This window comes from Hippopotamus amphibius, chromosome 2 (assembly GCF_030028045.1).
Source record: "Hippopotamus amphibius kiboko isolate mHipAmp2 chromosome 2, mHipAmp2.hap2, whole genome shotgun sequence".
Lineage (NCBI taxonomy): Eukaryota > Metazoa > Chordata > Mammalia > Artiodactyla > Hippopotamidae > Hippopotamus > Hippopotamus amphibius.
Window position 1 is genome coordinate 45,133,832 of NC_080187.1, and position 22,118 is coordinate 45,155,949.

The window sequence follows — 22,118 nt, forward strand, 5'->3', positions numbered from 1 at the left end:
ATGTGTACGGTATTTTAAAAAGCTAAGAAAAGTACATATGACAAAAGACTGGAAAAAATACAATATGTAGCCTTTTCCAGTTAGTGTTTGATGTATGATTCCAACTATATGACATTCTGGGAAAGGCAAATCTATGAAGACAGTAAAAAAATCGGTGGTTTCTAGGGGTTGGGCAGGGGGAGGGAAGGAGGGAGGAATAGGCAGAGCACAGAGGATTTTCAGGGCAGTGAAGGTGTTCTGTATGATACTACAGTGGTGGATACTTTGTACATTTGTCCAAACTTGTAGAACACCAAGAGTGGGCCCTAATATAAACCATAGACTTGGATGATAATGATGTGTCGATGTAGGCATCAACTGTAACAAACATATTCTAGTGAGGGACACTGATAATGGGGGTGTTTGTGTGTGTGTCTGTGTGTGTAGGGTGGTCAGGGGATATATGAGAACTCTCTGAACCTTCTGCTAATTTTGCTGTGAACCCAAAACTCTAAAGTTTTAAAGAACAAAGTTTACTAATTAAAAAAAAAAAATTTGACTAGTGCCATCTTGGTTAGTGGATGCTTTAGTTCTTCTTGCAATTAAAACAACCTAAAACCCAAACCCACTGAGGGTATAAGTTCAAGATGAATGAACACCAACAAGATATTGGGCATGTCCTATTGTGGCATGCTTGATAGTTTCACTTCCAAGTGGAAATATGTTAGACCTTAACGTAGAAAGATTACACTTTGTTCAGAAGATCAAAACGAGCAGCTGTACTCACCGTCCTTGCAGATGGCTCCCATTTGACACATTCCTAAGTCTAAGAGATACCCACTGGGGCAGCTTGTACAGTTCTTGAACCCTGGACCGTTGCATGTCAAACAGCTGGCGTCACATCTATGGGGAGAATGTACAGTTTATCATCCTTTCACACAACAGACATAGGAAAAGATGTGTTTGCTACCAACCTCTTAATGTGTTAAACTTAATTCTCCCTTTGAAGATGCCACAAAAATCTTTTCTTACAATAATTGCTGGGTTTGACAACATTAAAGAAAACCTAGCAGGTAGACCATGATTTTAAAGGGGAGAGAGCATGCACTTGAAACAGAAATATTATGTTAGAGGTTTTAAAGTTCTCCCGAGGCATTAAAAAAAAAAATCAGTTGGGTTAAAGGTGCAGGGCAGTGTCCAGTGTCCATAGGTAAATGTTTGAGCCTTATTTTTCATTAATAATTCTAAATTCCATATTATTTATGAAGGCAGTCAAATAAGGAACCCAGTAGCCAAACCCTAGGGCTTAAGGGGTAGATCCACTTACTTTTTGCAGGATTTGTATCCATTTCCTGAAGAGTGGTCAAAGTAATGGCCGATACTACAGCTCTGCACGCATCTCCCGTCCTCCATGAAGTAGCCCTCTGTGCAGTTAATACAGCCATCAGTGCCTGCTCCTTAAAAGCAAGACAAATGCGGGAGACAGAAAGAAAACCTCAGAAGAGGTTGCATGATGGGCTGCTTCTTGCATAGTTGGTGAAAATGGCATTAATAGGTTGTAATTTTAAGAATTATAATACTTATGCTTTTCCTTATGTTTTTTGGGAAAAAAATGCTCCAGTTTTAGACTGAACCCGTTTGCCAAAAACATCAAATCTCTTTGGAAAGCAAAGGAGGTATCACTGAGCTATTTAAGTTTTCAATGAGGACAGGCTGCTGATGACTGAATTCTGAGAATACATGCAGGATTATCAGAAGAGTTCCACGTTTCTCCGGCATGTACTTTAAAAATATCAAGTGGGTTTGCATAAGTGATGGATAAAGACAGGTAAACAAAAGCCAAACCAGAGCCAGAAGAATAAACAAGAGGACTTGGGGAGAAGGTACCAGCACAGGTGGCGCAGAAGCGGTGGCAGGGTTGGCAGTCTTGGCCATTGAAGTACCGTCCGTCCTCACAGGCGACGGCACACCGGGATCCCTGCAGGCTGAAGACACAGACACAGACTGCTGTGATCAGGCAAAGAGGTCATGACTCCCCTGTGCCATGTGTAACAAATATAGTTCCCTCCAGAGCCCAGTGGATTTGGCAAAACTTCAAAGCAGGGGAAATAACCCCTGTGCCCTCTTTTTTTCTCCTCCCAATGCTTATAATGCTTCTCCATGCCTATCATGATGTCTGTAGCATATACACATGCTGCACGCTTCAGGGACATTCCTCTTATTAGGCTGGCTGACACATTTCTTCTTTACTCAACATCTTACAACCTGGAGGTTTTTAAATGTATTTTATTGACCAAAACAATCATCTTAGCTAACAATATGCCTACCAATTCCCTAATATCCAGACCTCCTAGACCTTTGACACAATAAACTCAAAAGTTGTTTTGTAACTATAAATGTAGTAGGAACACATGGTAAAATGAATTACAACTGAATAAAAGGGTACAACTACCCCTGCCCAACCCCCAGCTCAAACTCCCATAAATAGCCTTTTTTTTAAGTGTTTCTGATTTTAGTTCTTCTATTGGTCCCTAGCGAAACAACAGAAATCTAACGTACTTTTGCCTTTATTGCTTGATTTATTAATTTTAAACTCTAATGAAAAATTTGGCAAAATTATCTACTTATACTGCTGCTTCTCCAAACATCTCAACTTTCCTTAGTTATACTATTATTTAGTCTTTTTAGGTGTTATGTCCGTCATATTTTCTCTAAATAGCACTCTTGGGCATTATCTAAAGAGTTACAAGAATGTTGAATGAGGAATGTGTATTTTTTTCTTCTAATTTTTATCAGCTATGAGGTTTTTCATAGTCTACAGATTAATTCTTAAAATTAAAAACAAATGCATAAGATTTACAATATTTAATTTACAAATTTTACTCACGGAATAACTCAATAGTGAGACTGTTACCATAATCCTATGTCACCCAGTAGACAATACTAGAAAATGCATATCTAAGCAACAGGCCAAATGCTATTTTCTTACAGAAAATATATTTCTCTGTATTGTTCCAATTCACATCTTACTCGACTGTGCTTTGTGTATGGATCGTACTATTAAAAAGTAACATTTATTTTTCCCTATGCTCCTTAAAGAAATTTGGAAAGAACAAAACCAAAGTAGATAAAAAAGAATCCCAAACAGTCCTGTTCACATTTTAATCCACTTCCTTCTAGTATTTTATGCATAGATATTTTTCTGTTTGTTTTTAGCCACTATTTAAAAATTTACACATCTCTTGAGGCAAAATGGTCAATGGTAGAAGCCCCTAAGGAAAATGCAGGGAGCCTCAAGGAGATGGAAAGTGTATTTCATTCACATACCTACTGGCCAAAGAGCTGTCATTTAAAAAGCCAATAAAAGAAAATCCCTTTCCTTTTTGTAGAGCTGGAAAAGGGGGACAGTGCATCAAATGAATCCTTTTGTGGGAGGAAACAGGACCACTGAAAACCTTATCAAAGTTTTTAAAAAGCTGCCTCTTTTTCTAATAAAGGACATTACTTCTTATGTTGGCACTTATTCAGCAGGAGACAGAGGCTGCACTGTGTGAGGAGGGAATGCACTAAGTGGGACGTGCAGCAGAGCAGTCTTTGTGAACCCTGATGCTTTCTGCTGGTTCCAAAATACAGGGGTGGCAAGGCTATGAATGTGGTACCGTGAACTCCTGGGTTCTTTATGGGATAAACCAGCCAGCTTAGACCTGTGCCGTCCCACACACGCTAGCACCCGTGGCTCCGAAGCACTTGCAATGTGGCTAGTGCGGCCAAGGACCAGAATTTAACATTTTATTTTCGTTAATTTCATTCTAAATTGGCGCTTGATTCGGTTGTTGGCAAACTTTTGAGTAAATGTGGAACTTGGCTATGTAAAATCTACTTCAACTAAATTTTATAAAACCTAAATACAGATTTCTGTATTTTTCATAAAAAATTATTGTCTGAATTGAGATGTACTTTAGGGATGAAATACATGTCAGATTTTGAAGACTGGGTACTACAAACAAAAAAGAATATAAAATATCTCACTAATTATCTTTTATATTGTCTTATATTGATTACATGTTGAAAGAATATTTTGCATATATTTGGTTAAATATTTTATTAAAATAAATTTCACCTGTATCTCCTCACCTATTAATGTGGCTACTGACATATTTAAAATAAACATATGGTTCTCATATTTCTACTGGAGGGCACTGGTTAACTTACTCTATAAAATGTTGCCTAAGAAGTACAGAAAATAATCTTTTATTTCTCATGGACCAATTCAGTGTCAGATATTGCAATAAGTGCTTTGTAAATGTTATCACGGTTAATCCTTAACATAATCCAGACACATCGGAGTTATTATCACCATTTTATAGATAAGAAAACCGAAGCTCAGAGGAGCAGAGTGACTTGGCCAAGATCACACAGCTGATAAATGGCAGAGAAAGATTTGAGACCACATTTATCTTCCTTCTTTTTATTACACCAATCTGTTCCTTTTACAAAAAGTAGTAGGAGGCCAACTATCAAAACTGAAGTCTTGAGACAAAAGGTGCTAAGCAAACTGACACTGAATGTATTTATGGGGAAAAAACGAAAGACAAATAATCAATTAGTCTAAATAAAAATGATGTTCCACTATCAATTAATGTGAAGAATTACCTGCCTAGAAACTGCCTGGACCCTGCATATTTCACCTCTGATCAAAGGTGGAAATAGAAGTACTATTGATTCTTAAAGGGGAAGCAATGGAGCAAAATTCTAGCTCTATGTAATAAACCCAGAGTCCAACTCCTCACTTACCATGGGATGATCTGACCTTCTCTGAGGATAACAAGAGAATATGTAGTTCATTTGAGCTGCATGATATTCTCTCAAAAATCTATCAACTATCTGGCTTTAGCAATGAGCAAGTCTCATCCTTTCAAGGAAAACATCCCCTGGTATTATATCTATGTGCATACCATAGCATAATGGAACCAGCCTGAGGTGCTTAAGATAAGAGGATGATTGGCTATATGGAGAGAAATAATAAAGATAAGGGAATAGTTTCAGCCATCAAAGGAATGAATCAAGGGATTAAATATAATTCATTGGTGTTACCTACACAGTAATCCTTGACTGATGCACTGCAGGTCAAAAAGCCTGAAGAAAGCCTCTCGAATGGCCATTTATTTACTTGTATTGAGCCATCTTTTCTAAAGAGAATTTTATTTGGTTTATAAACCTTCCTTAGCCAAGATGACATCCAATTTTTCACATAAAATGGAGATAATGCAAATAGCAATCTAGTGTTTGAATGGGAGTCAAACCAAGGGTGACTTTTAAAAGGGTTATCTGTTTACTTTTTTTTTTTAATTTAAACTGAGAAGTCCTTGGGCTGTGTTACTTGATGAAGCCCTTCCCTCTCTTACCTTAACCCCTCCCTACATTCTGTACAGTTGTCAGATTCAGTACATGTCTTGCAGTTTTCACTGCATTTCCGGCAAAGATTTTTCTCTGTTAAAAAAAAAAAAAGTAAAAAGGTTATAAATCAATTGGTCAGCTGGATTCCATAAAAAGATATGTTCTAATGTGTGCTAACATATCCTATAGTACTCATGGCCTTGAGTAGGAAATTGTAGGAAAAGCCCCAGACTCAGCATTTGCTACCACTTCTCAGCAAACCAAATACAGGTAGGAACTATATAGTATTGGGAAATACCTTAGTGATAGCTGCCATTTTGTAGACAAGAGAACTACAGCCCACTTAATTCTTAGTTTATTGTTTTTTTTGTTTTTTGTTTTCTTCTTCTTTCCATTCTCTTTCCCAAACAGTGTTTCCTAACTTCCTGCAATGAAAATCTCACTAATGAAGCCGGGGCAACGTCACCAGTAAGTGTTGAGAAGCAACGCTCGTGGCTGAGCAATGGAATGGTAGACCCCCATGCTCACAGATGTAAGGACTACTCTGATCTGTACTTGAAAAGGGAACCTGCTTTTAAGACTGCAAGGTAAGGGTTGATTATTTCTTGCGTTGTTTAATGTCTTAAGCTTTATAGCAGTGGTGAAATCAATATAAATGTTATATTTCAGATAATACTTATATTCTGGAGAATAGAAATATATTTGAACAGATATACCATGAATACTGGCTTTCTTGTTTAATGCTGGGGAAAAATGGCAAACACTGGGGAAAAATGGCAAGCATGCTATTGTTCTGTAGTGGAAAATGGTGATTCGTTACATTAAGTAAGGCCTTTTATCTCAAGTGAAATTCTTCTGGAGACTTGATACCTTCTCTGAGATGCAAGTGGATTCTAACCTCATGTATATGCAGACCTGAATGAAGCTTTGTCTATAGGTGTCTTTATCTGCTCTCTAAATATTGGTGTTCTTCCGGGTTCCACAGAGAAGCACTGCTTTACTGGATCCCTCTAAGGACCTCCTGGAGGTCCATCTTGTCTCTCAATTCTGAGCCCCTTGGCCTGAAATATGAAGCCCTTTACAAACAATACTCTCCCCCTGATAGTGTCATGGAGACTGCTGGACACAGCATAGGATCTGGAGCCGGAGGACCTAGATTAGTGTTCTGCTTTTAGCATTTCCAGTGGGCAAGTTCACAGTCTCTGTTCTCCCATTTGTTAACTGAGTATTACAAAAATGCCTACCTCTCAGCCTGTCTTGAGGAATTAATGACATTATTCAAGGGGAACTGTAAATGTGTTGGCAGTAATTATTGCTAGTCACTATCATACATAATCACTATGTTATATGTAAACGGACTCATTAAAGGAGGAAATTAACAAAAGGCAATTGCATAGAAGGAGAGAGATGCACAGACCACTTGTATCAGCAAAGTAATTGTTTAAATAGCCTTCCTTAATTATCTACCTTCCAGGCTCTGGCAAAAAACTGATTCTCTCAAACATCTTTATCCTATCATATACCATCTAGAACCAAAATTCTTTCCTTTTTAAAAAAATTTTTATTTTATATTGGCGTATGGTTGATTAAAAATGTCAGTTTCAGGTATATAGCAGAGTGATTCAGTTATATATATACATGTACTATTCTTCAAATTCTTTTCCCATTTAGGTTATTATAGATTAATGAGCAGAGTTCCCTGTGCTATACATTATGTCCTTGTTGGTTATCTATTTTAAATATAGCAGTGCGTACATGTCGGTCTCAAACTCCCAATCTATCCCTACTCCCAGCCCTTCCCCCCAGTAACCATAAATTCATTCTCTAAGTCTGCGAGTCTGTTTCTGTTTTGTAAATGTTTACTTGTATCATATTTTTAGATTCCACATATAAGCAGTATCATATGATATTTGTCTTTCTCTGACTTGCTTCACTTAGTATGATAATCTCTAGGTCCATCCATATTGCTGCAAATGGCATTATTTCATTCTTTTTTATGGCTAATATTCCATTGTATAATATGTACCACATCTTCTTTGTCCATTCATCTGTTGATGGACATTTAGGTTGCTTCCATGTCTTGGCTATTGTGAATAGTGCTGCTATGAACACAGGGGTGCATGTATCCTTTTGAATCACAGTTTTGTCCGGGTATATGCGCAGGAGTGGGATTGCTGGATCATATGGTAATTCTATTTTTAGTTTTCTGAGAAACCTTCACACTATTTTCCATAGTCACTGCACCAACTTACATTCCCACCAACAGTGTAGGTGTGCACCCTCCAAGAGTAGAGTTTCTGTTTCCCCTGTGGAATTCCTGTAGTAAAACCCCCCTGGCCTTCAAAGCCAGATTCTCTGGGGGCTCCTCCTCCCATTGCCAGAGTTCTAGGCTGGGAAGCCTGGCATAGGGCTCAGAACTTTCACTCCTGTGGGAGAACTTCTGTGGTATCATTATTTTCCAGTTGGTCAGTTGCCCACCTGGTGTGTATGGAATTTGATCTTATCCCGATTGCACCCCTCGTACCATTTTGTTGTGGCTTCTTCTTTGTCTTTCGATGTAGGGTATCTTTTTTGGTAGGTTCCAGTGTTTTTCTGTTGATGGTTGTTCAACAGTTAGTTGTGATTTTAGTGTTTCTGTAAGAAGGGATGAGCTCACATCCTTCTACTCTGCCATCTTGTCTCCTCCAAATTTCATTTCTAAGGCTCAGCCTTCTTGATAGAATTTTGAATTTTTTTCTTCAAGGAATAATACTCATTTCTGATCCTTTTTTTTTAATTGAAGGAAAGTTGATTTGCAATGTTGTGTTAATTACTGCTGTACAGCAAAGTGATTGTTATATATACACATTTTAAAAATATTCTTTGCCATTATGATTTATCATATGATATTGAATATAGTTCTCTGTACTACACAGTAGGACCTTGTTGTTTATCCATTCTATATATAAAAGCTTATATCTGGTATCTCCAACCTCTCACTCAATCCCTCCCCAACCCCCTCCTCCTTGGCAATCACCAATCTGTTCTCTATGTCGGTGATTCTGTTTCTGTTTAATAGATAGGTTCATTTGTGTCATATTTTAGATTCCATATATAAGTGATATCATATGGTATTATTTGTCTTTCTTGTTCTGACATACTTCACTTAGTTTGATAATCTCTATTGCATCCATGTTGCTGCAAATGGCATTATTTTATTCTTTTTTATGGCTGAGTAGTACTCCATTGTATATGGAGTACATCTTTATCCATGCATCTGTTGATGAACATTTAAGTTGCTTCCATGTCTGTCTTGCCTATTGTGAATAGTGCTGCTGTGAACACAGGGGTGTATGTATATTTTGAATTAAAGTTTTGTCCGGACATATGTCCAGAGACGGGATTGCTGGATCATATGGTAATTCTACTTTTAGTTTTCTGAGGAACCTCCATACTGTTTTCCATAGTGGCTGTACTAATTTACATTCCCACCAACAGTGTAGGAGGGTTCCCTTTTCTCCACACCCTCTCCAGCATTTGTTATGTGTAGATATTTTAACGATGGCCATTCTGGCTGGTGTGAGGTGGTACCCTCATTGTAGTTTTGATTTGCATTTCTCTAATTATTAGCAATGTTGAGTATCTTTTCATGTGCCTATTGGCCACCTGTATTTCTTCTTTGGAGAAATGTCTATTTAGGTCTTCTGCCCATATTCTGATTGGGTTGTTTTTATTGTTGTTGAATTGTATGAGCTGCTTGTGTATTTTGGAAATTAAGCCCTTGTTCACATTGTTTGCAAATATTTTCTCTCATTATATAGGTTGTCTTTTCGTTTTGTTTATAGTTTCCTTTACTGTGCAAAAGCTTGTAAGCTTGATTAGGTCCCATTTGTTTATTTCTGTTTCTATTTCTATTGCCTTGGGAGACTGACCTAAAAAAGCAATGGTACGATTTATGTCAAGAATGTTTGGTCTATGATCTCTTCTAGGAGTTTTATGGTGTCATGTCTTATGTTTAAGTCTTCAAGCCATTTTTAGTTTATTTTTGGTATGGTATGTTCTAACTTGATTTATTCACATGTGACTGTCCAACTTTCCTAACATCACTTGATGAAGAGACTTTTTTTCCCCATTTAATATTATTGCCTCCCTTGTCAAAGATTAATTGACAATAGGTGTGTGGGTTTATTTCTGGGCTCTCTATTCTGTTCCATTGATCCATATGTTTCTTTTTGTCAGTACTACACTGTTTTGATTACTGTAGCTTTGTAGTATTGTTTAAAGTCTGGGAAGGTTATGCTTTCTGCTTTGTTCTTTTTCTTAAAGATTGCTTAGGCAATTCTGGGTCTTTTATGGTTCCATATGAATTTTAGGATTATTTGTTCTAGTTCTGTGAAAAATATCATGGGTGCTTTGATAGAGATCACATTAAATCTGTAGATTGCTTTGGATAATATGGCCTTTGTTTTGTTTTGTTTTTGTGGTCGCACCACGTGGCATGTGGAATCTTAGTTCTCAGACCAGGGATCAAACCTGTGCCCTAAGCAATGAAAGTGCAGTCTTAACCACTGGACCACTGGGGAATTCCAGATGTGGCCACTTTAACAATATTAATTCTTCCAATCCAAGAGCATGGGATATCTTTCCATTTCTTTGAGTCATCTTCAATTTCCTTTATGAATACTTTTTTTTTTTAATGGTGGCTGCTTTTTTAAAATTAATTATTTATTTAATTTGTTTATTGGTTGCATTGGGTCTTCGTTGCTACACACAGGCTTTCTCTAGTTGTGGTGAGCTGGGGCTACACTTCATTGTGGTGCACGGGCTCCTCATTGTGGTGGCCCCTCTTGTTGTGGAGCATGGGCTCTAGGAATATGGGCTTCAGTAGTTGCAGCACACGGGCTCAATAGTTGTGGCTCATGGGCTCTAGAGCGCAGGCTCAATAGTTGTGGTGCATGGGCTTAGCTGCTCCGTGGCATGGGGGAATCTTCCCAGAGCAGGGCTCAAACCCTGTCCCCTGCATTGGCAGGTGGATTCTTAACCATTGCACCACCTAGGAAGTCCCAATTTCCTTTATTAATGTTTTATAATTCTCAGCATATAATTCTTTCACTTCCTTGGTTAGGTTTATTCTTGTTTTATTTTCGCGGGTGCAATATTAAAAGGGGTTGTTTTTTTTTACATTCCCTTTCTGATATTTCATTGCTGGTATACCTAAATGCAACTGATTTCTGTATGTTAATCTTGTATACTGCAACCCTGCTGAATTTGTTTATCAGTTCTAGTAGTTTTTGTGTGGGGTCTTTAGGGCTTTATATATATAGTATCATATCATCTGCATATAATGACAATTTTACCTCTTCTCTTCCAATTTAGATACCTTTTCTTTCTCTTGTCTCATTGCTGTGGCTAAGACTTCTAATATTATGTTGAACAGAAGAGGTGTGAGTAGGCATCCTTGTCATGTTCCAGATTTTAGTGGGAAGGCTTTCAGATTTTCACCATTATACTGTATTGTATTGGCTGTGGGTTTGTCATAAATACCTTTTATTATATTGAGATATGTCCCCTCTATACCCACTTTGGTAAGAATTTTTAATCATAAATGGATATTGAATTTTGTCAAATGCTTTTTCTGCATCTATTGAGATAATCATGTGGTTTTTGTCTTTTGATTATGTGGTATATCACATTGACTGATTTGTGTATGTTGAAATATCCTTGTGAACTTGGGATGAAATCCCACTTGTTTGTGGTGTATGATCTTTTTTATGTGTTGTTGGATTCAGTTTGATAATATTTTGCTGAGAATTTTAACATATATATTCATCAGAGATATTGGCCTGTAATTTTGTTTTTGTTGGTGTCTTTGTCTGGTTTTGTTATCAGGATGACAGTGGCTTCATAGAATATCTTTGGGAGTGTTCTCTCCTCTTCTGGTTTTTTGGAGGAGTTTGAGAAGGATTAGTATAAGTTCTTCTATGTATGTTTGGTAGAATTTGCCTGTGAAGCCATTTGGTCCTGGACTTTTGTCTGAAGGGAGTTTTTTAAATTACAGATTCTATTTCATGTCTAGTAATGGGTCTGTTCAAATTATCTATTTCTTCTTAATTCACTTTTGGTGGGCTCTATGTTTCTAGGAACTTGTCCATTTCTTCTAGGTTGTCAAATTTGTTAGCATATAATTGTTCATAGTATTCCCTTATGATTTTTTTTGTTTGTATTTCTGCAGTATCAGTTGTTATGTCTCCTTTATCATTTATTACTTTGTTTGTTGGCTTCTCTCTTTCTTCTTCTCAGTGAGCCTGGCCAGAGGTTTACCAATCTTGTTTATCCTTTCAAAGAATCAACTCTTGGTTTTATTGATGTTTTTCTGTTTTTTAAATCTCTATTTTATTTATTTCCTCTCTGATCTTTATAATTTCTTCCTTCTGCTTTTTGTTCATTCTTTTTAAAATTATTTTAGGTGGTAGGTTAGGTTGTTTGAGATTTTTCTTGTTTTCTGAGGAAGGCCTGTATTGCTATGAACTTCCTTCTAAGAACTGCTTTTGCTGCATCCCATAGATTTTGTATGGTTGTGTTTTCAGTGTCATTTGTCTACAGGTATTTTTAAGTTTCCTCTTTGATTTAATCTTTGACCCATTGGTGGTGGTGGTGATGGTGGTCTTTTTTTTTCCCCCCCAGCATACAGTTTAGTGTTCATGTAACTGTATTTTCTCATTTCTTTTTCTGTGGGTTAATTTCTAGGTTCATGCCTTGTGGACAGAAAAGATGCTTGAGATAATTTCTTTACTCTTAAATTTATTCAGTCTTGTTTTGTGCCTTAGTATGTGGTCAGTCCTAGAGAATCTTCCATGTGCATTTGAAAAGAATGTGTATTCTGGTTTTTTTTCAATGTAATGTCCTGAAAATACCAATTAAGTCTAACAGTTCCATTACATCATTTAAGATCTCTGTTGCCTTATTGATTTTCTGGCTAAAAGATCTGTCCCTTCATGTGAGTGGGTGTTAAAGTCTCCTATTATTGTATTCCTGTTAATTTCTCCCTTCATGTCTGTTAGTATTTGTTTTATGTATTTGCGTGCTCCTATATTAGGTGCATAAATGTTGATGAGTGTAAAATCTTCCTTTTGTGTTGATCCTTTTATCATTATATAGTGTCCTTCTTTACCTTTTTGTATGGACTTTGTTTTAAAGTCTGTTTTGTCTGACATGAGTATTGTGACCCCCGCTTTCTTGTCATGTCCCTTAGTATGAAATATCTTTTTCCACCCCCTCACTTTCAATCTACGTGTGTCCTTTGCCATAACATGGGTCTCTTGTAGGCAGCATGTTGGCTCCTGTTTTTTATCCAGTCTTCCACTTTGTGTCTTTTGATTTGGAGCATTTAGTCCATTGATGTTTAAGGTAATTATTAATATATATGTATTTATTGCCATTTTAAACCTTGTTTTACTTTGATTTTATATTTCTTCTTTGTCCCTTTTTCTTTTTGTTTTTCCTTGTATGGTCTGATGATTTTCTTTTGTATTATACTTATGTTTCTCTTCTTTTTTGTGAATCTATTGTATGTTTTTGATTTGTGGTTATCCTGTTTTACAAGTGTGTTAACCTTTTCTTAGATGTGCTTTCCTTAGACTGGCAGTTATAGAGACTCAGACACATTCTAGGGGGAAAACATCTACACTTTCTTACTCTCCTCTGACACATTTTATGGTTTTGCCATCCTCCTCCACATCTTCATGTTTACCCTTTTGCTCTTCATTGTGGTTATCACTTTCACAGAAAGTTTTTGATTTTTTTTTTAAATCTGTGTACTGGCTTAAGTGATTTACTTTCCAATTGTGATTTTCTCTCTCCTAAAGATTTTTACTTCTTTTCTATTTAGAGAAGACCTTTCAATATTTCTTTTAGTATAAGTTTAGTATTGCATTCTTTTAGTTTTTCCTTGCCTGAGGAATTCTTTCTCTCTCTTCCTGTTCAAAATGATAATCTTGCTGGGTAGAGTATCCTGGGTTGCAGATTTTTCCCTTCCAGGAATTTGAGTATATCTTGCCACTCCCTTCTGGCCTGCAATGTTTCTGTAGAGAAATCAGCTGATAGCCTTATGTCGGTTCCCTTGTAATTAACTCTTTGTTTTTCTCTTGTTGCCTTTAGAATCCTCTCTTTAACTTTTGCCGTTTTTATAATATGTCTTGGTGTAGGTCTGTTTGGGTTTATCGTGTTTGGGACCCTCTGTGCTTCCTGTACCTGGATATTTCTTTCCTCCTTTAGGTTTGGGAAGTTTTCAGCCATAATTTCTTCAAACACATTTTCAATCTTCTTTGCTCTTTCTTCCCCTTCTGGAATCCCTATTATGTGTAGATTGGCACGCTGTATATTATCCTATAGGTCTCTTAAATTGCTTTCATTTTTCTTTTTTCATTTGGCTGTCTGTTGTCCTGGTTGGGTGACTTCCATTATTCTGTCTTCTAAGTCACTTATTCGTTCTTCTGCCTTATTAATTCTTCTCTTCATTGCCTTTAGCTCAGTTTTCATCTCTCCATGAATTTTCTAGTTTTTCTTGGTTCCTCTTTATTGCTTCTAGCTCCTTTTTACAGTACGCTGCATTTCTGTCAGTAGCCTTTCTTAATTCCTTTAGTATTTTCATTATCTCTTTTTTTTTTTAACTAGGTGTCTATTAGACTGAAGAGGTCTGTTTCATTGTTTGTTCTTTCAGGGCAGTTCTCTTGGTCTTTTAACTGGGAGTGGATTCTCTGCTTCTTCATTTTACTTATATTTCTCTTACTTTGTGAGTGTAGGAGAGACAATTATCTACTGTGGTTTTGGAGGGATATTTGTATGTGGGGGTGTCCTTGTGTAGCTGCTGTGCTTTAATATATTTGGTGCAAGGACTGCTTTTACCATGGATGCTGGTCGCCTCTTTCCTCAGCCTGTGCTGATGGTTATCCCCTTGATACGGAGTGTGCACATGTGGTGGCAGGTGCCCAGTCCTGGGGTTCTGGGTGACAGTGGCAGCTCAGGCATGCCCCCAAAGCACATGAGGGGAGCAGAGCTGGCTCACAACCACTTGTGGGCTTTGGGAGGGTGGCGGCAGCTTGCAATCACTCCTGGCATATGGACATCTTTTCTAAGGCTCAGGCTCCTTCTTCTTTTTTTTTAAAGTAAATTTACTTATTTAATTGGCTGTGTTGGATCTTCGTTGCTGCACACAGGCTTTCTCTAGTTGCGGCGAGTGGCGGCTACTCTTCATTGTGGTGCATAGGCTTCTCATTGCAGTGGCCTTTCTTGTTGCAGAGCACAGGCTCTAGGCACATGGGCTTCAGTAGTTGTGGCACATGGGCTCAATAGTTGTGGCTCACGGGCTCTAGAGCACAGGCTCACAAGTTGTGGTGCACGGGCTTAGTTGTTCCACAGCATGTGGGGTATTCCTGGGGCAGGGCTCGAACCTGTGTCCCCTGCATTGGCAGGCGGATTCTTACCCACTGCGCCACCTAGGAAGTCCAAGGCTCAGGCTTCTTGATAGAGTTTTGAATTTTTTCTTCAAGGAATACGGCTTATTTCTGATCCCTTATGTACCCTCCTTGTTGTCATTTTTCTCCTTTCTCCATCAAGTTGCAGCTCATTTTCCAAATTTGGGGGAAAAATGTTCCCCATCACTCTAAAGAGTAAGTTAAGAGCCCCATCTCCCTCAGAGAGAAATGCCTGCCTTTGAAGCAAGAGAGAATTTGACTCCTTAAGTAGCAAAAGTATCCACTTCAAAATTCTTGCCTGTTTTTTTAAAAAACAGCTCTTGTTCCTTTAAACTTGGGTTTTCTTCTTTCTTAGGTTGGGCAGAAATATGAAATTTCAGTGTCATATCGTGGTGTGACACTCTTGTTCAGACAAATTATCCAGAGCTTAGGAATGAAGCAAAAGATAACTGCAGCCCTTATCAGGGCCATACCAGAGTACTGAGGTATTCAAGGATTACTGAATTGTCCAGAGAACGTACCTTTGTCTGGTCACTAATGACATTTGATTAGGGCCCACATTCTGTGAAGTTACTTGTTCATTTACAGATTTTTGTTTGATAAAGTTACAAATTATTTCTATTTGAAAAAATAACCCTCCAAAAGTCTAATTGTATTGCCATATAGGAAATTATTCAGTTTTGTCTCTAACCCAGCAAGTGGACTTCATTTTGCCTTTCCTGGTGGCCTATGATACCTGATAGTCTTTGAACTCACTTATCACCTTGTAGTTTTCCTCACTAATAGGTTAAATAAGTCTCTGACACATTTCCATTCTCTGTGTATATGAAAGGCATGTTTTTAACCTTGTTGATATCACAGACGCCTGCTTCCTTTGCTTAGTGTGCAGAAAAGAGCAGACCTGGGTGCTGTCCTTAGAAGGCTGGCCCATGGCTGACATCTGGGAAGCTGGGATTTCATGAAGTTTCCCACCACCCTGATACGAGTGGCTCATGGAGCCTAAACGGTCTGTACAAACAATAGGGTTTGCATTGAATACCTGTGCTCCTTCTAGGAGTTTGGAATTTTGGTATGTGCCAGGCACAGGGTGCCTTCATGACCAGACCCCAGTCACCACCCTGGGTCCTGAGACTCTAGGGAGCTTCCCTTCAGACTTTGTCCCACATGCCTCTTCCCTTTGCTGATTTTACTCTGCATCGTTTTACTATAATGTCATAATTGTGAGTTCATGAGTACAATGATATACTGAGTCTTGTGGGTCCTCCTAGCAAGTCACTGAAGCTGGGAATGAGCCTGAGGACCCCCTGAAGCAGTTACTTATAGGCATTTTTACATAGATTAATTTTTTGCAAATTTTTCTACAAATTCATTTTCACAAAACAATTGTAAAGTGTTCTCTTAACACTTGGCTAGAATCTGTTTGATGTTAAGCAAGGCCCAGCTTTCATGGAGGAGGACTATCCCTCCCAAGATCATTCAAGTGAAAACCTTACATTTCCTAAAAACCAAATTTTGGAACCAACTCACTGGTGTCCTGATACGATCCATCAGGGCAGTGAGTGACACAACTGTTAGTTTCTTCATTCAGGAAGTATCCATATTTACAGGACAGGCACTGGTCCCCGTGGCTCCCAAAGCAGGACTCGCAGTTGGGGGCACACTTTCTGCACCGCTTCTTGTCGGCATGGTAGTGGCCAGGGGGGCAGCTGGAGACACAGATTCTGCATTGTGGGACGGTAAGAAAGAAGGGCAGTGTCACCAGAGATTCAGTCCTAGTGAGTGAGTTGCTGAGCACATAGCTGTCCTCACTCTCAAAATCCTTTTTAAACCATGATGGTAACACCACATCCAAAGGGCTAAGTTCTGTGGGTTAAAGCCTTCTCCTATGTAGGGCACTGACGCAGCACTGCAGTTACATAATACCAAGTCCACCGAGTAAGGCATGTCTTGGTCCAAACTATCTTCCCATTTGGGTCTAGCTCTTTAAAGGAGGGCAGGGGGCGGGGGGTGGGAGTGGCGGGGGATGGTTAGAAACTGAGTCTCAGCAAGAAGGCTGTGCTGTTGTGTTGAAGGGAAAACATGTGCAAACCATGATTTTATGCAAAAAGTCCCTAATAAGGGGTAACTTCTATTATTGTGTGTTTGTCATATAAATCCTGTGTGTGTATGGGTGGCAGTGGTTGTATGCTATTGTCTAAATTAAGATAAATGTATTTAGGGAGTTCCCTAGTGGTTAGGATTCCAGGCTTTCACTGCTGTGGCCTGGGTTCAATCCCTGGTTGGGGAATTGAGATCACGTGTGGTGCGCGCCCCCCCGAAAAAGTTTAAAGTTATGTTGTTTATGATAAACAAAAAAATAGCTTCCTTGTTTGCCCATAACTGAAGGTCTGGGCTTTATTTATTCATTTCACAAGTACTTACTGAGTACCAGTTGAATATCAGGCATTTCCTAGTCTGGGAGGTAATGAGAGGGGCTGACGTAGCCAAGGGCTTTCCCCTTTAAGGAATTTATTTTTTATTTTTTTTAATTAAAAAAATTTTTTTAGACTTTTTTAAAATTTAATTTTAATTTTATATTCCCTTTAAGGAATTGAAATTCCAGCATGGATGTGACAGGAACAGGACCACGCCTGGGAGACTGGCATGTGGATGCACTGCAAGTGGGCTCCCATAGTGAGTTTCCTCCTGAAGGAGGAGAGAGAGGTGGTAGAGATGTGAGAGACACGCCTGGAACAGCATGACCTCTGATGGGCAGTCACTGTTCCACAGTCCTCCCTGTGGATACCTATCCGCTCGAGTCAGAAGCACAGGGTCCAAGCAGGTCCACCTCAGTATCTAGAGCAGAGTAGTGAGAACGTGCAGGGACCAGCAGCTTTACCATATTGAGGGCTTACACTTTGGGGGATTTGGGAAAGCATCCATCTGGCTTGGGTACTGGCATTTTATGAAGGGCAAATGCAGCTGTGGCATCAAACATCAACAGGATGGAAAGCTCTAGAGGGGAAGACCAGGCATGTGCATAGCCAGTCCCCCCCCATCATACTTTGAAATGTGAGAAAAGACGTCTTCAGTTTCCTAGCCTACAGGTCCATTTGGTGTTTTGTAATTCAGTATCAGTTTCACCATACTGAATGATGCAATGAGGTGGTGGGGGAGGGGGGGGGTTTATGCAGCAGCATCTTTTCTGGACTTTGGTCCTGGTGGGAGACCATGGAACACACTGCATGTGGTGAGCTCCCAGGAACACCAGGGGGCATGCTTCAGGGGATCTGAGGTGCCCTCTCTCTTACCTGGTGTTGTTTTTCAGCTTGTAGTAATAGTGCAAACAGTCATTGCAGTGGTCTGGTCCTGGCCCATCACAGCCCACCTCACTGCACTCAGGGTCACAGGGACCTTCCAAACGAAATTAGAACAACACTTGGAAAAAATGATTTTAAAGCAGGTAAGCTTTACCTTGAATTTGGGATAAACAGGCTCCCCCCCCCCCCCCCCCCCCATGCAGTGAGATTTTCTTTAAGAGTTTCTAATGCAATGAGATAGAATAATGTTCAACGTGACTGTAAGCCTGGAGATGAACTCTTGACTTTTTGGGGGAAAATCTCAATTACCTAAGTATCAAGTATGTAAATCCTAGTCAGGGCCTGGTCTACAAAGCACACATATGGTTGCCTTGTGGGAGATGAAAATTCAGAATTCAAAAGAACAATGCCACTGCAGCAACTAGAGAAAACTGATTGCAATTAAATATGCATAATGATAAAAATGTTGGGTAGAAAAATCAGAATTTAAACTGTTGACAGAAAAGAAAAAAAGGTTATTATTCAATGCCCTGACCAGATTGCCTCTCTCATCCAAGGTCATTAAAGCCACTGAGTACCTCGGAGATACTGGAGCCAGCAAGAAATGTCACTATAGCATCTGGCACAATTTTACCAGCATCTCGTCTTGGATTACAAAGCAGGTACTTCAGACACAGATTTTAGATTTAAAATTGCATCCTACCCATAGGCCAATGGGCAACTCAACAAAAGCAAACTACGCATAAATTTTAAAGATGCAAGCAAGCTTAAAGAGCCAGACCTGGGATGAAGGTTCCTAATCTCTCTTGCTGTGTATTCTTTGGTAAAGAGCTAGAAAGAACGCACAGGCAGAAAAAATAAATGCCAGAAAGATGGAGCTATTTTGTGATTGATGAAAAGTTTTCTAATGACATGGGCTAGTTATAGATATTTTGCTTGCTCGACTAACTCTCCTTTTTTCTTGTTTTCCATATTTTGAGACATTTAGTCTTATAATCTTCAAGCTCTTGCCCATTGAAAATTCATATGATTTTTAACTAACAATAAACATGGTGCATGAAATGCACAAGAAGTAAGTTAAGGGTACCAGAAATATCTTGGGCTATACTTATTTTAATCAAAAGGACTTTTGTTGAAACTTGGTCTTCTTTAGTCATTGTAGGACTATGTTCTGCAGTTACTAATCGAAACATAAAATGGTAGAAGTGGGGAGGAATAACTTAGAGAAAAATCTAATAGTCAAACACCCTTATTTTACAGGTAAAAATGATTTTCCAAGAGTTACAGTGGCTTGCCCAGTATCACACGGCTAAGAGAGTTGGGATCAACACAGGTCCTGCTTCTTAGTCCAGGTCTCCTACTTAGGGGAAGTAAATCATAACCTTTGGATTGCTGCAAACTTGAAGTATATTTCTGATTAATCGTAAGTGTCATTCGACAGCACTGTTTATCTCTATTTTCCCAGAAGCCCTAAAACTGATCTTGAAATTAAATTCCACAGTTAGTGCAACTTCGAACATTTTAGCTGACTGCTGTGGTACACAAGGAGTAGGCGTCTCTACTGTGTAAAGGTTGAAGTTCAGCCAGCTGTGGGTCCCACAGTCCCTGGAATTCGATGAAACAGTACAGGGATCTGGTTATGATAATGCCATCTGTGCCTTTAGCCAGGCTGACTTCTTAATGAAGGTGAAAATCACAGCTCCAAAGAAAAGGAATCATGGGTGGCCCTAAATTTTCACCAGATGATTTCTACAATTAAAAAAAAAAAACAAACCCAAACCATTTATTCTTGATATATGCCAAAGGACTGTGTATGGCAAATTCACATGCTGTGCTGTTTCTTTCATAATCTTAAACTGTCCCAGATGGAGTTTAGCATTTTACGTTGCTGGGTAATAATGAAATAATTGTCTTTGTTCTCTCCCAAGTGCCAATGTGGACATTTTGGGGATGTGGTGAGAAAAACCACAAAGATATCTAACTGTTCAGAATTTTAACATTACCAAAATTTGAATTGGAAACAAACCAGAAGGCACATAGTAATATTATGATCCATTTATGTTTTTAGATATATTTGCTCCCATCAGAGAAGAGACAATGGTTTGCTGGTTATAACATGAACAGTAATGTTATAAGCGCAAAGCAAAATAAGACAAAAACCGAACACAATCTAGCTCTGGTTAGCTCAACTGGTCTGAATTCTTTAAACTTATTATTGACAATGGGATATTACCTGTTGAGAATAAAAGGAACCAAATGCATGTTAAAAATACTCTTTTAAAGTGATTAGTGAAAAAGAATCTCAGAGAGCTGAGCTGCAGGAAAAGAAAAAAAAGTTCCTGTCTAAAGGTATGTTAAACTGCTACTTACAAACAGTTCTTCATTAGGAGAAGCTTTGTTCATTAAGTGTTATATCCCAGAAGGATTAATGCTACTGGAAGTGGTAGCCAATGCAACAAGGCAATAATCAGAAAAAATGCTTTGCAGATGATATAGCTACAGTACCTAACTGCCCCAGAAAATCAACTCTAGAACATACAAATTAATAAAGTTAAGCAAAATGGCCAGATGTAAGATAAACACACAATAGCCAATAGATATCCCTGATACCAGCATATAATAGTTAGACAATATGGAATATTTTCCACTACAGTAGCAACAGGACTCAAAATACTTAGAAATAACAGTAACAAGAATAACACTACATAAAATTAAAAGATTTCAGTAAAATGGGGCATGGTCTATGTTTTGGATGGAAAGACATTTCTTCCCATGAGGTTACATGTAAATTCAAACTAAATTTCAGTGAGATTAAAGGGGGACTTAAGAATTGCTACGAGAACAAGAAGTAGATGTCCAACAGATATTAAGACGTAGTATGGGTGTTACTGGATGAAGAATTAATTTACGTTGATAAGTCAGAAAAGGTGGTACCAGAAGAGACCCTGCTATAAGAACTTACCATACTGTTATAAAGCAAATATCCTAAATTAATAAAAGAAAGGATGGCAACTCAGTCATTGATGTCAGTCTGTTTGGAAAATACAGACAGAACGTCACAATATATATTAAAAATCAAAGTAAGTTCTAGATGAATTAATGGTCAAATGTAAAAATCAAAGATTATAAAAAAAATATGCCTGTGAATATTTAGCTGATTTTAAACATTTTGTAAGAAAATTACAAATGTTATCTGAAACTATAAACTCTGCCCTCCAATTTTCTTTTCCTCTCAAAACAAAAACTACATTTCAGAAGCAAGTGATAACAGAGGAAAGGTTTTCAGCAAATATGAGACAAGGTGAGAATTAATAACATACAAAGAGGTTTTTATAAATAAGAAAACTGCTGCCACTTTGAATAAAAGTGAGTAGAGGACATTTAATTCGGAGAACTAGCAAGGAAAAAAATGTTGAGATTAACTAGCAATCAAAGCTATAAAAATTTCAACATGTTCTTTTCTTTCTTTTTTTACTTTTTTCTTCGCACTCAGCGCTGGCAGGAATGAGTATAGTCAGCACTCGCAGTGGTCACGGTGCAGACTGGTATGTCTTGTCTGGAAAGAAGCATGACAAACCACATCCAAGCTCTAAAACTGATGATTCCCTTTGATGCAGTAATTCTTAGAACTCTATTCTAAAGAAATAGTCAGAGATATAGTCAAAAGCTGATAATGCTATTCATTGAAACCTTATTTAAAATAGTGTAAAGCTCTAAGCAAACTACACATTCCAGATTATGGATTAAATATATTACAGTACAGTCATAGGATGGACTGTTATGCTGCCTTTTAAATATGTGTTCTAAGGATATTTGACAACAGGAAAATATGCTCTTAATAATTCCTTTAATGGAGAAAAAGGATGTGAATGTTCTATATACAGTGTGATTTTAGCTTTGAAGAAAAAAAATGAATACTTGAATACATGAACATACACATACAAATATTTAAGGGATAGAAAGGCAGAGGGAATAAACTTCTCATGTTCTG

At 38.2% G+C, this 22,118-nt stretch overlaps 1 protein-coding gene across 2 annotated transcripts in view; it reads right to left on the minus strand.

Moving 5' to 3' along the window:
- The window catches only part of PCSK5 (proprotein convertase subtilisin/kexin type 5), a 453,108-nt gene that overhangs the window by 147,746 nt on the left and 283,244 nt on the right, over positions 1–22,118 (minus strand). For both annotated transcript variants that reach the window (XM_057721743.1, XM_057721745.1), the window contains exons 15-20: positions 18,119–18,221; positions 16,356–16,549; positions 5,385–5,469; positions 1,867–1,964; positions 1,307–1,436; positions 767–882 (exon numbers count right to left, since the gene is read on the minus strand). In XM_057721743.1, coding sequence (XP_057577726.1) covers positions 767–882; positions 1,307–1,436; positions 1,867–1,964; positions 5,385–5,469; positions 16,356–16,549; positions 18,119–18,221 — 726 coding nt within the window. The remainder of the gene's footprint in view (positions 1–766; positions 883–1,306; positions 1,437–1,866; positions 1,965–5,384; positions 5,470–16,355; positions 16,550–18,118; positions 18,222–22,118) is intronic.